Source organism: Trichomonas vaginalis, chromosome V (genome assembly GCF_026262505.1).
Source record: "Trichomonas vaginalis G3 chromosome V, whole genome shotgun sequence".
Taxonomy (NCBI): domain Eukaryota; phylum Parabasalia; order Trichomonadida; family Trichomonadidae; genus Trichomonas; species Trichomonas vaginalis.
This window is the reverse complement of record NC_067207.1, coordinates 9,188,003-9,201,549: the sequence shown is the minus strand read 5'-3', so window position 1 is coordinate 9,201,549 and position 13,547 is coordinate 9,188,003. Positions and strand designations below refer to the sequence as shown.

Below are 13,547 nucleotides of genomic sequence, written 5' to 3'. Positions count from 1 at the left end.
GTTGGTTATTGTTTACCCACTGTTGTGCATGGTTATATCCTCTGTTAAAGAATCTTTCACCTTGGTCCATGTAGTGTCCTGCTTGGTTATAGTAGTCATTGCTTTGTTATAGTAGTTTCCTGCTTGTCTTCCTACATTGTCCATCCATCCTTGAACTTTTCCTCTTGTTTCAGGATTTGAATAAGATTTTGCTGCATCTCGTGCTACCTCCCAACCTTTCTGTACAGTTTGTATAATAGGTTGTGCTTTTCTTTCAGTATACCTAATGTACTCAAAATCTTCCTTCCAATTCCAAATGCACCTCTGGCTATTGTTCCCACTGCGGGCAAAAATCTGGATGCAACTCCTGCTAATGCGCCAAATAAACCCATTTCTTATGGGTTAAAAAATGACGAATCCAAACAAGGACCCCTATGTTCTAAAGCGACAAAGAAAGCACTCATGGTAAAAATCTTTAGTTCAACACCAAATGCTTGGTTTATGGATATCATGGAAAACATTCCGAGGTATAGAGAAGATGGACCACCATACTGGCTAATATTTGTCGGTCAAAACACAAGATACTGTGAAGCCATACCATTACAGTCCAAAAATATTTTAGATGTGAAAACTGCTTTGACAATATTTGTTGACAAATACCATCCAACAAAACTGACATTGACTGTGAAAGTTCTTTCAAATCAGACGATATTAAAAACTATCTGCGTTCAAAAAATGTAAACAATATTTCATTGTCGACCAAAACCATTCTGCTCTTGGTCATTGACAGTTGTATAAAAATCTTAAGAGACTTAAACCAACCACAAGGTGGTGAAGCAAATGAAATGTCATATGACGACAAATATAGACACTTCTCCATGGGCAAAGATGAGACAAGTTTTAAATATTTACAATAACCGTAAACAAAAAGGTTTGGGAAACCACTCCCCCGAAGAAATGAAAAACAACCCCGACTTAGAGAAAGACTATATATTTAATAGTTTAGTCAAAAGAGACAAACAAGAAAGAATGCCAGGCTTCAAACTTAAGAAAGGTGACAAAGTAAAAATAGAAATACCTAAACGCGACCCATATGAAAATACTATTGACTATGACAACAATGGGAACTCGACAGGTACTCACATTCGTGTTCGTAAAAATAGAAGAAAGTATACAAGAGAATATTATGAAGTTTTAGGCAAACATGGCAAAATGTACAGACTGCAAGCAGAAGATAAAACTACTATTGTCAGACCTCGTTTCAAACTTGTCAAAGTTCAAGGTGGTATACTTTCAAAGACAGTTCCTAACAAATATAAGACAACTCCTGACGAATATGCTAAAGAAGTTGAAAATGACGACTAAGCAATTCTATACCATGCGTAAACTGTCATGTAAGGTGGCATGTAGTCTTTACTTTGTCCCGTTGTTTGTGTATATCCTGTAACGCGATGTGTATGGTTTCCATCTCCCTGAGTGTCACTCCAGTAACAATTTATAGCAAACTGAACGTCGTCTTTAACATCATATCCTTTACCTTTTTTCAAGGCGTGCCAATCCCAAAATTTATGCTTATGCCAACCTGCTTGAGATGTACTTAAATCTACGTAGTGACTGTGTGCAGGTAGGTTTTCACCTGAAATCGTTTTACTTCCGCCTGTTTCCTTTGAAGAGTTTGCACAATACAAAAAACCTGTCGACTATTTGAGTCCAAGTTCCGAGACCAAGTACTACTTCTGGTCTGGTAGAGTTCATTGACGTGTAAATAGAACCTATAGATATAGTGTTTGAAGTATTTCTGTCTTTAACGTTTGAAGCTCTGTTTTGTCAGCTTTCTTATCTAACTCATCGTTAACATATGTTTTGTCAGCTTTCTTATCTAACTCATCGTTAACATATGTTTTGTCAGCTTTGTTGTCATATAAATCTTGAGCAGTGAATTTAACTTTTTTTTCATCCTCCATGACATAGACATTTCTACATCTAATGTATCTCATCGTTGTTATGTCTTCTTCCGATGTTAAACCTTGTGGAAAGTTAGGAGGTTTCCAATTTAATACATCCCCACCAGTTCCATCAGGTTCTTCAACCGTTCCTTCAATATTTTCTATACCAACAGTTGCGAAGAAATCGTGTGTATGTCCAACGTCACTTTTCCTGTTTAAGGTTTCTTGTAAGTTTGTAATATTTGCAATGGTATGTGTATGGTTCTTATCCGCTTTAAGGTCTAAACATCCTGAAACCCACCCTGTATTGGCTTTACCTTCTAAAATCTTCGATGTCCGTTCATTATACCATTCAACCCTTTCTTTAATTTCATTGTCTTTTTCATCCACATATTCCTTATCTGCCTTCTTCACTAACGCACTAGCCATACAACCCCTATCTACCTTCTCCTCTAACTCACTGTTGACATATGTTTTGTCAGCTTTCTTTTCAAGGCTAACGTTTAAGTCTGTTATTTCAGATATAGAATGTGTATGTCCAACGTCACTTTTCCTGTTTAAGGTTTCTTGTAAGTTTGTAATATTTGCAATGGTATGTATATGAGTCTTTTTAGAATATTCGTTTTCAGCTCTTGTCACTTCACTTGACATTTTATTGTCAACATATGTTTTGTCCGCTAGTTCAGGATGAGTATGTTCTTTCGTTGCATATGTTGCATCTGCTCTGTCATGTTCTTCTTGAACTTTTTCAATGACATATTCTTTGTCAGCTTTGTTGTCAACATCTGCTTTCAAAAGAAGTTCATCTATAGGTTTCTCGTTTAAAGTTCTTTTTGTTGGATTTATACAAACAGTATGGTTCTTGTTGTCTTGAAATAGAAACTCATCTGTCATTGGGTTTAATGTCAGTTTTAAGTTTCCTTCTTTCAATGACTCAGATATCTTAGAATAGTTTGAAAAGTTTGTTGTGTTCTTATTTAGAGCTTGCAAAATGAGTTGTCGGTTGTGTTGTATTTCTCTCATAGACGCTGTTTCTTTCGACATTTTTATTCTAGATAAAATATGCTTCCAATAGAAAAAGAAAATTCAAGAGTTGCTACAACTAAACCATTAGATGAACTTTTTACGAATGTCGGTCAAAAGTTTGAGACAGATACCGTAAAGCATGAAGGCTATCGTTTTGACTACCCATTAAGATGGTTAAGAGACCCATCTGTCACAAAAGCTATTGGCTTTCGTAGAATGAAGTTTGTGTCTGTAGAAGATAAAAGTTTTCCATTTATTGTAAGGTTTCATATAGATTATATATCTGAAGGGAAACGAAAAATGTGGGAAGAAATTGAGCTAATACAAGTTGACCTTTCATCTTCTCTACAGACTGCGTTAAAAAATATAGAAGATAAAATAAATTCATGTTATGCAAAATATGCTGATGAATATGCAAATACCGAGAGCACACTTTATGTGAGAATTGTATATGACAAACAAAATTCACAAGTGTCATTTCAAATCTACGAAGACAATCCAAAGAAAGACGAACAAATATATACAGAATTCACTGCAATGTCATGGTATTATTTGCAAAGAATGTTAAATCAGAAAGTCGAACTTCCTTTAGCAAATATTTACAGTCGATATGCAAGAGATGAACCATATTTATTTAAAGATGTTTTCGACTCAGATGCTATTATAGTTCATGCTTCATTTTCTGGCGCCCAAAACTCTTTCTTATGCTTGGCAAATGACTTTTACGAAAAACCTACAAAGCTATACGAACCACCAAGTGGAAGTATTTCAGACTTTCAAGTATGGTTTACTACAGATGGAAGAAAAAGAATAATTCCATTATACCATGCGTTTTACTTAGAACTTAGTTTCATATACAACTACTATCGAACGGTAAAAATATAATTTTTTAATACGGTTGAGGTGTTGGATTTGGTTGCCAACTAGACTGTGGTGCAGGTTCAGGCTGTTGTATAACAGGAGCTTGCTCTTCTGGTTCAGGGTCTTTAGGTATAATACCAACGAACTGACCTACTCTTTTACCAATATTTTTGACTCCGTTCCAAATTCCTCTTCCTACGGTTTTTATTCCATTCCATATACCTCTTCCAACATTTCGAAAGAAGTTTCCTATCTTACTGAAGAAACCCATTTTACTATATGTAAAAATCTAATGTCCGCCTAGTCTCTTACGTTTCCTGTTGAGTTCCATAGCATTCTTTAACTGGAGCTCATACATTCTGTTTCTCCTCTGGTAGAAAACATATTCTGGTCAACTCCTGTGTTCGCGTCATCTGCATAAAGTTGTTTATATCCCACTTCAGGGTTTGTATAAAACTCTTTCCATCTCATATTTGCATACCATGGTGGCAAACCTAACGCAGCGTCATTTGACATGGCAGTTTGCATTTGTACATCTGTTGGCACTTGACCATAGTTTGCCATTGCAGTTTGTATTCTAACTTCATTTGGAATATTCTCTGGGTTTGGTTGTCCAGGTTGCTGTGCATTCGCTAAGTTCTGTGCGTCCATTTAATATTAGATAAAAATATCTCTTACGAGTACATATGCTGAACATTTGCTGGTATTGGTTCATCTTCATATTCTCTGTACTTTTCTGCCACGTCAAATAAGTAAATGACACAATGGAAAAAACCTAAAACAAGTAGTCCTATTTCAAACCACATTTACTTACTAGTAAAATTTCTTTGTTATGACACTTTCTCCAGTTTATAGACCTCTCTCATATTCTATCTTATCGTATCTAAACTCATAGTCATGTATGTCCTCTAACCATCTCATGACACTTTCCAAACCACTTTTATCGGATGTAAAGTAAAAGCATGGATGGTTATGTAAAACGTCTAAAGTTTCTAAAGAGTCTCTCAAAGTCCAGTCTACTTGGTATTGAAAATCCCATGTGTTATAGAACGGCGGGTCTACTATAAAGAAAACATTTTCCTTGTTTTTATATTTTTCATACAACTCTGTCCAACGACATCTCACAAACTCTATACCCTCAGTATATTTTTCTATGTTCTCTTTGAAAACCTTTGTATAGTTAAGATATAAAACTTTTGACATAAGTGTTTCAATGTCATGAACTCTTATAGAACCACTATACAATAGTCTAGAAGATATACTATCCCAGTCAATATACTCTGCCTTTTTCAAAACCTCTCTGACAGTATTTTTCTTATCTAATGGTATACGTTCCATCTTACCTATAGGTATCTTTTCTTTTAACTCTTTCAATATATTGTTTGTGTCTGGTATATGTTTGAGACGGTTCATATAGTTGTCGAAGTCATTGCATATAATCTTTGAGTCAGGAAATACAGTATGGCACAAATGAGATATATAGAAACTTCCACCGAACAAATCTACAAATGTTAGACCATTCGGTAGTTTCTTAAGTTCTCTCAATAGAATATCTTTACATCTACTCTTATTTCCAAAGAAGGGTAACGGTGGTTTTGTAAAATTCATTTTATATATATATAATAAAAATGTTTTTACCTGAAAAGTGACAGAAAAGTGACAAAACATGAAAACATATATATTTTGTGAAAAGCTCCTGGAAGACCCGTATATAAAAACCTCATTTTTTTACTAAACATCTTCGGGGCTAGAAGGGGCGCAGCCCCTGGAAGCCCCACTACCTTTTTTTTTTTTTTTTTTTTTTTATTCTAACATCAATTCTTGTTATTCATCATAAAATGTTATGAAAATAATATTTTTATTCAACGGGAAAATGATAAGAAAAGTTTATGCTATAACATCCTGCTGAGAGTTGGAATAGATCTATATGTATTCACTTCACATCATAGGACAAAATTGCTGATTTTTCCTCAGAAATTTGAAAGGAACAAATCCTATTCATTGATTTTTTATATAATATTAATGACAAAACAATTTCAAGAATTATTCAATGAGTAACAAATTGAATTTACGGGTAAATTGAAAAGGAACTTCATAATTTTTTATGCTTTTTACTTTATCTTCTCTTTCATTCTGTACGTGTCCCCAAGAGGAAGAATATAATGTTCCAGATCAAACAACATCAATCAAAAACTACGAATATGCAAATTGTTCAGAACTAAAAAAAATATATTTACCTGAAAATATTTCATCAATTGGAGAGTATGCTTTTTGTGGATGCTCAAAATTGACATATATCTTGATTCCTGATAATCTAACTTTCATTGGACAATATGCATTTTGTAATTGTACATCTCTCGAATCTATAAATATAAAGTATTCTAATCTTAAAACTATCGAAAACTATACTTTTTATCAATGTTCTAGCATCAAAACGATAGAATTTCCTTTAAGCCTTACAAATATTGGCGATTATGCCTTTAGTCAATGTGATTCTCTGGAAAGTATTTATCCAACGCCTAATCTTACCTCAATTGGATATGCTGCATTCATGTCATGTGCTCATTTTAAAATATTATCAAGTCCCAATTGGAGAGAATATACTAACCTTAGGTATATCGGAGAGTATGCATTTGCCAATTGTCCTAGGCTCTATTATGTGCATGTCCCTGGTAATGTTTCAACAATTCCACGATATATGTGTTATAATTGTACATACTTCCCAGGATTAGATCTTCCTTCATCTGTCACCTTTATTGGAGAATGGGCTTTTGGATATTGCACCAGCTTCCACCTTCTAACAATGTCTCCAAATGCTGAAATTATCGAACCATTTGCATTTTATGGATGTTTTGGTTTGCATAGATTTTCATTTCCCTCTAAGCTCAGAAAAATTGAGAGTTATTTATTTTATGGATGTTCCTTTTGGGATTTAATAATTCCTTCGGGAATTGAGTCAATAGAAGATTTTGCATTTGCACGTAATACAGATCTTCAGTCAATACAATTTCCTTCCACACTTAAAACAATGGGGCCCCGTGCATTTACTCAATGTGAATGGCTCAGTACTATAATAATTCCGTCAGGCGTTCCTTCTATTGGATGGGAAGCATTTACACTGTGCAGACGTCTTAGAAGTGCAACTATTGAAGGAAGTCTTGATTCAATTAGTATGGGATTATTTTGTAATTGCGATAGTCTTACAAATATCACGCTTCCCTCAAGTCTTAAGTCAGTCGGCAACGCTGCATTTGCCCAATGTTCGAAACTTCCAAATATTACAATACCAAATGGAGTCACAACAATTGGCAATTCGGCATTTCAATATTGCTATAATCTCACAACAATAACAATTCCTTCAAGTGTTACTTCAATAGGAAACGAAGTATTCATTTATTGTAAATCCTTAACAAGTATAATACTTCCAAATGGCATTAATACAATTGGATATTATGCATTTTATCATTGTTCGAATCTCAGAAGTGTAACACTTCCTTCAAGTATTACATCAATTGGAAAACGAGCATTTGAGAGTTGTTCAAACCTCACAACTATAATTAGTTCCCTTTCTCCAAGCATTTTGATCGATATTGATATTTTTGATACTGCACCAATAAATGAATTAAATTTTGAAACACCAGTGTTCTCTCTTCTGACTCCCAAATTCAAAATCAATACAATCAAATTCAACTTTACAAAAGCAAATACTGATAAAAAACTTAATGAAATCCAATCTTTGCCATCATTGGAAAGTTTTTCTCAATTAAAAAACATCACAATTGGGAATATCAACGATTTTACAATTCCAAAATCATTTGTTAAAGGTGATAATGTTGATATCTTTATTGCAAATGATATTTCATCAATTGATCCAGATGCATTCAAAAATTGCAATATCAGAAAGTTCGAATATTATGGTAGAGCAAAACTTGATGGTGATTTCATTAAAAATGCTAAATCTTGCCAAGAAGTAGTAACATCCACAAAATATAGTGGTGATCAACTTGGTGGAATGAATATTACAAGCAATGTTGAAATCAAGTATGAAGATCAAGTGGAAGCTACAGATCAACCGGAACAGCCATCTAATCAATCAGAACAGTCAACTAATCAATCAGAACAGTCAACTAAGAATGAATTTGAAGAAGATAATAATAAAAACCGAAGAAATGATAATAAGAAGAAAACAACAGGTATCATTGTAGGAGTTGTAGCTGCAGTCCTAGTTGTTGTGGCTGTTGGCGTAATTGTCTTCATAATGTACAAGAAGAAGTCAGAAAACAAAAGTGAAGATGATGGTAATTATCTGGAAGAAAACCCATAAAATTTCATGATTGATCATTTTTTAAGGAATAAATCCTTTTTTCTAATCATATTTATTTTTAATCTACATTTGCATGTTGGCATTTTAGTAAGATTGCTTAATTTCGAATAAAAGGTTCGAAAATTTGTCTAAAATAATAAAAATTGTGATAATAAATGCGAAACTAAAAATAAAGCGATGTGAAAATAATATATACACGAGTAAATAAGACAATTTATGTTGGATAAAATTGAGAGGTTCCCGATAAATTCTTGCAACCAAATAATTATCCGATGTTTGCTTTTTTATTTTGCTCTAGAGTTTCCTGCGAACAAAAACATCCAATTATCGGTATTGACTTGGGCACAACTTTTAGTTGTGTTGGTGTTTTTATGAATGGAAAAGTTGATATCATACCAAATGAAGTAGGAAATAGAATTACACCATCAGTAGTTTACATTGGAAACGGTAAAAAGATTGTGGGCGATGCAGCAATGCCATATCTTGTTAGTGAACCAAAAAATACAATTTATGCAATTAAAAGGCTTATAGGTAGACGTTTTTCAGATCCAGAAGTACAAAATGAAATACCTCATCTTGGCTATAAAGTTATAGATAAAAACAACCATCCATACGTCGAAATAAATAATAATGGAGTAATAGAGCACTATTCTCCCGAAGAAATTTCATCAATGATTCTTTACAAGATGAAATCAGTTGCAGAATCCTACTTAGGATACCAAATTAACGAATCTGTTGTCACAGTTCCCGCATATTTCAATGATAATCAACGAAAATCTACTTTTGATGCCGGTAAAATTATCGGATTAAAGATAACTCGTATAATTAACGAGCCAACAGCCGCATCTCTTGCTTACGGACTTGATAGGAAAAATCAAGACTCCGTAAACATCTTAGTTTACGATCTCGGCGGTGGCACATTCGATATTTCACTTCTTACAGTCGAAGACTCCTTCTTCGAAGTTCTTGCAACGTCAGGAGACACTCATCTTGGCGGAGAAGATTTCGATATCAGATTGGTCGAACACTTTGCAGATGTTTTTCAGCGCAAGACAGGCAAGAATCCCAGAAACAATCCTAGATCAATGGCTATCCTCAAACGCGAATGCGAACACGCGAAAAGAGTTTTAACATTTGAACATCAAACACAGATAGAAATAGAAAACTTCTATGAAGGATTATCATTCTCAGAGCCATTAACAAGAGCCCGCTTCGAAGAACTCAACATGGATCTTTTCAGAAAAACAATACAGCCAATTACTCAAGTTCTCGACGATGCGAACCTCATGAAACACGAAATCGACGAAATAGTACTCGTGGGTGGCTCTACAAGGATCATAAAGATCCAGCAACTCGTCAGAGAGTATTTCAACGGTAAATCTCTTTGCAAGTCGATCAATCCGGATGAAGCAGTTGCAAACGGAGCAGCTGTAGAAGGCGCAATTCTCAATAACGAAGTCGATATTTTACTTCATAATATTAACCCACTTACATTAGGTATAGAAACGGTTGGTGGCCTTATGAGCGAGGTCATCCCAAGGAATACTCGCATTCCTGTCACTAAAACTCGTACGTTCTCCAATGCAGAAGACGATGATGATACAGTTACTATACAAATCTACGAAGGTGAGCGACCATTGACACGCGATAACCATTTCTTGGGCAGTTTCGACCTTAGTGGGCTTCCTCCTGGCCCACGCGGAACAGTTTTGTTCGAAGTCAGTTTTGAGCTCGACCAAAATAACATTTTAACCGTTTCTGCTAAGGATATATCGAGCGGACATGAGGAGAGTATAACTATTAGTGCTAACGATAACCGTCTGGATAGCGATGAGATGGAAAATGCGATAGAAAACGCTCAGCAATGGGAGGAAGACGATGAAAAACTTCGCTCTCAAATTGTGGCGAAAAATAAATTTGAAACCGCAATTGCTCGAGCCTTCTTGAAGTTAGGAGAGACTGACTTACCTGAGGAGAAGCGCGAACACTTGGAAAAGCGCCTCAATGAGGAGAAAGAGTATTTGAAAGATACAGAAGACGATGCAGAACAGATTCTTGAAAGATTCGATAAATTAGGTGAGGAAGTGTCTTTCTTGTTTACAGAAAAGGATGAGAAGGAAATGAATACGGACGAAATTTAGTTATCTCTTTGTTATTGTTATCCAAAATTAAATTTATGTTATGAAATTAATATTTTTCATTGTGGAACTATTATATGTTAAAAACACTAAATTTTAAAGATATAGTTCATAATAAGAGTTTATAAAATAATAACGAAATCTCTGTTGTTATTATATCATGTGGCCAAAAGTAGTAAAACTTTGTTATTATCTGATACTCCGTTCAAGCATACATTTTATAGTTACCAAAACAAAAATCAAATGATCTGAAGATGTCTCGAAATTGTCAATGTTAAAAATCCATCCATGGAATAATGGATGCTCGTAAAACTAGTATGGGCTATCTAACCATGCTATTTTTACAGTTATACTAGCTTAGAAATTTTCATTGTAAGACAAAATATGCTAAATCAATTGATTTTTCTTTGATAAACAACTTCATTAAAAAAAAAAAAAAAAAAAAAAAAAGGAAGTGGGGCTTCCAGGCACTTCGTGCCTTCTAGCCCTGATGTTGATGTTTAGTATAAATGAAGTTTTTATTCGGAGGACTCTTCTTCTTCCTCCATTGCTTCTGGGAAGAAGCCTTCTTCTGGGTCGAAAACATTATATAATGTGTCGCTTTTCACAAATTATATATGTTTTCATGTTTTGTCACTTTTCTGTCACTTTTCAGGGAAAAACATTTTTATTATTATATATAAATGAATTTTACAAAACCACCGTTACCGTTCTTTGGAAATAAGAGTAAATGCAAAGATATTATATTGAGAGAACTTAAGAAACTACCGAATGGTCTAACATTTGTAGATTTGTTCGGTGGAAGTTTCTATATATCCCATTTGTGCCATACAATATTCCCAGACTCAAAGATTATATGCAATGACTTCGACAACTATATGGACCGTCTCAAACATATTCCAGACACAAACAATATATTGAAAGAGTTAAAAGAAAAGATACCTATAGGTAAGATGGAACGTATACCATTAGATAAGAAAAATATTGTGAGAGAGGTTTTGAAAAAAGCAGAATATATAGACTGGGATAGTATATCTGCTAGACTATTATATAGTGGTGCTATAAGAGTTCATGACATTGAAACACTTATGTCAAAAGTTTTATATCTTAACTATACAAATGTTTTCAAAGAGGACATAGAAAAATATATTGAGGGTATAGAGTTTGTGAGATGTCATTGGACAGAGTTGTATGAAAAATATAAAGACAAAGAAAATGTTTTCTTTATAGTGGACCCGCCGTTCTATAACACATGGGATTTTCAATACCAAGTAGACTGGACTTTGAGAGACTCTTTAGAAACTTTAGACGTTTTACATAACCATCCATGCTTTTACTTTACATCCGATAAAAGTGGTTTGGAAACCGTTATGAGATGGTTAGAGGACATACATGACTATGAGTTTATATATGACAAGATAGAATATGAGAGAGGTCCTATAAACTGGAGAAAGTGTCACAATAAAGAAATTTTATTAGTAAGTAAATGTGGTTTGAAATAGGACTACTTGTTTTAGGTTTTTTCCATTGTGTCATTTATTTCTTTGACGTGGCAGAAAAGTACAGAGAATATGAAGATGAACCAATGCCTGCAAATGTTCAGTATATGTACTCGTAAGAGATATTTTTATCTAATATTAAATGGACGCACAGAACTTAGCGAATGCACAGCAACCTGGACAACCAAACCCAGAGAATATTCCAAATGAAGTTAGAATACAAACTGCAATGGCAAACTATGGTCAAGTGCCAACAGATGTACAAATGCAAACTGCCATGTCAAATGACGCTGCGTTAGGTTTGCCACCATGGTATGCAAATATGAGATGGAAAGAGTTTTATACAAACCCTGAAGTGGGATATAAACAACTTTATGCAGATGACGCGAACACAGGAGTTGACCCAGAATATGTTTTCTACCAGAGGAGAAACAGAATGTATGAGCTCCAGTTAAAGAATGCTATGGAACTCAACAGGAAACGTAAGAGACTAGGTGGACATTAGATTTTTACATATAGTAAAATGGGTTTCTTCAGTAGTATTGGAAACTTCTTTCGAAATGTTGGAAGAGGTATATGGAATGGAATAAAATCTGTCGGAAAAGGAATTTGGAACGATGTCAAAAATATTGGTAAAAGGGTAGGTCAGTTTGTTGGTATTATACCTAAAGACCCTGAACCAGAAGAACAAGCTCCTGTTATACAACAGCCTGAACCTGCACCACAGTCTAGTTGGCAACCAAATCCAACACCTCAACCGTATTAAAAAATTATATTTTTACCGTTCGATAGTAGTTGTATATGAAACTAAGTTCTAAGTAAAACGCATGGTATAATGGAATTATTCTTTTTCTTCCATCTGTAGTAAACCATACTTGAAAGTCTGAAATACTTCCACTTGGTGGTTCGTATAACTTTGTAGGTTTTTTCGTAAAAGTCATTTGCCAAGCATAAGAAAGAGTTTTGGGCGCCAGAAAATGAAGCATGAACAATAATAGCAGCTGGGTCGAAAACATCTTTAAATAAATATGGTTCATCTCTTGCATATCGACTGTAAATATTTGCTAAAGGAAGTTCGACTTTCTGATTTAACATTCTTTGCAAATAATACCATGACATTGCAGTGAATTCTGTATATATTTGTTCGTCTTTCTTTGGATTGTCTTCGTAGATTTGAAATGACACTTGTGAATTTTGTTTGTCATATACAATTCTCACATAAAGTGTGCTCTCGGTATTTGCATATTCATCAGCATATTTTGCATAACATGAATTTATTTTATCTTCTATATTTTTTAACGCAGTCTGTAGAGAAGATGAAAGGTCAACTTGTATTAGCTCAATTTCTTCCCACATTTTTCGTTTCCCTTCAGATATATAATCTATATGAAACCTTACAATAAATGGAAAACTTTTATCTTCTACAGACACAAACTTCATTCTACGAAAGCCAATAGCTTTTGTGACAGATGGGTCTCTTAACCATCTTAATGGGTAGTCAAAACGATAGCCTTCATGCTTTACGGTATCTGTCTCAAACTTTTGACCTACATTAGTAAAAAGTTCATCTAATGGTTTAGTTGTAGCAACTCTAGAATTTTCTTTTTCTATTGAAAGCATATTTTATCTAGAATAAAAATGTCGAAAGATATTGCTTCCATGAGAGAAATACAACACAACCGACAACTCATTATGCAAGCTCTAAATAAGAACACAACAAACTTTTCAAACTATTCTAAGATATCTGAGTCATTGAAAGAAGGAAACTTAAAAC

At 34.2% G+C, this 13,547-nt stretch overlaps 8 protein-coding genes across 8 annotated transcripts, besides 4 other annotated features; 5 read left to right on the top strand and 3 right to left on the bottom strand.

Moving 5' to 3' along the window:
• Positions 1-5,620: part of a mobile genetic element that runs on past the window's edge.
• Positions 820-1,344, top strand: TVAGG3_0304790 (uncharacterized protein; the record flags this gene model as incomplete). Its single annotated transcript, XM_051229636.1, has 1 exon — positions 820-1,344. One exon carries the CDS (start codon positions 820-822, stop codon positions 1,342-1,344), a length of 525 nt encoding a protein of 174 aa, XP_051099366.1.
• TVAGG3_0304780 (phage tail repeat-like family) lies at positions 1,752-2,819 on the bottom strand (the record flags this gene model as incomplete). The annotated part of the gene is made up of 1 exon (XM_051229635.1): positions 1,752-2,819. The coding sequence occupies one exon, from the start codon at positions 2,817-2,819 to the stop codon at positions 1,752-1,754; it is 1,068 nt and encodes a 355-aa protein (XP_051099365.1).
• TVAGG3_0304770 (serine threonine-protein phosphatase family) lies at positions 3,841-4,083 on the bottom strand (the record flags this gene model as incomplete). Its single annotated transcript, XM_051229634.1, has 1 exon — positions 3,841-4,083. One exon carries the CDS (start codon positions 4,081-4,083, stop codon positions 3,841-3,843), a length of 243 nt encoding a protein of 80 aa, XP_051099364.1.
• Positions 4,731-5,420, bottom strand: TVAGG3_0304760 (phage tail repeat-like family; the record flags this gene model as incomplete). Its single annotated transcript, XM_051229633.1, has 1 exon — positions 4,731-5,420. A coding segment is annotated over one exon (690 nt), but the record flags the coding sequence as incomplete, so codon positions are not given.
• Positions 5,524-5,620: a terminal%2Cinverted (terminal inverted repeat of Maverick-3 transposon ID:TVAGG3_0304750).
• Positions 5,621-5,916: 296 nt separating this feature from the next.
• TVAGG3_0304740 (surface antigen family) lies at positions 5,917-8,136 on the top strand (the record flags this gene model as incomplete). The annotated part of the gene is made up of 1 exon (XM_001325602.1): positions 5,917-8,136. The coding sequence occupies one exon, from the start codon at positions 5,917-5,919 to the stop codon at positions 8,134-8,136; it is 2,220 nt and encodes a 739-aa protein (XP_001325637.1).
• Positions 8,137-8,391: 255 nt separating this feature from the next.
• TVAGG3_0304730 (ATP binding) lies at positions 8,392-10,438 on the top strand (the record flags this gene model as incomplete). Its single annotated transcript, XM_001325601.1, has 1 exon — positions 8,409-10,277. The coding sequence occupies one exon, from the start codon at positions 8,409-8,411 to the stop codon at positions 10,275-10,277; it is 1,869 nt and encodes a 622-aa protein (XP_001325636.1).
• A 261-nt stretch (positions 10,439-10,699) lies between these two features.
• Positions 10,700-10,798: a terminal%2Cinverted (terminal inverted repeat of Maverick-3 transposon ID:TVAGG3_0304520).
• Positions 10,700-13,547: part of a mobile genetic element that runs on past the window's edge.
• TVAGG3_0304720 (uncharacterized protein) lies at positions 11,916-12,278 on the top strand (the record flags this gene model as incomplete). The annotated part of the gene is made up of 1 exon (XM_051229632.1): positions 11,916-12,278. One exon carries the CDS (start codon positions 11,916-11,918, stop codon positions 12,276-12,278), a length of 363 nt encoding a protein of 120 aa, XP_051099362.1.
• On the top strand, positions 12,297-12,539 carry TVAGG3_0304710 (serine threonine-protein phosphatase family; the record flags this gene model as incomplete). The annotated part of the gene is made up of 1 exon (XM_051229631.1): positions 12,297-12,539. One exon carries the CDS (start codon positions 12,297-12,299, stop codon positions 12,537-12,539), a length of 243 nt encoding a protein of 80 aa, XP_051099361.1.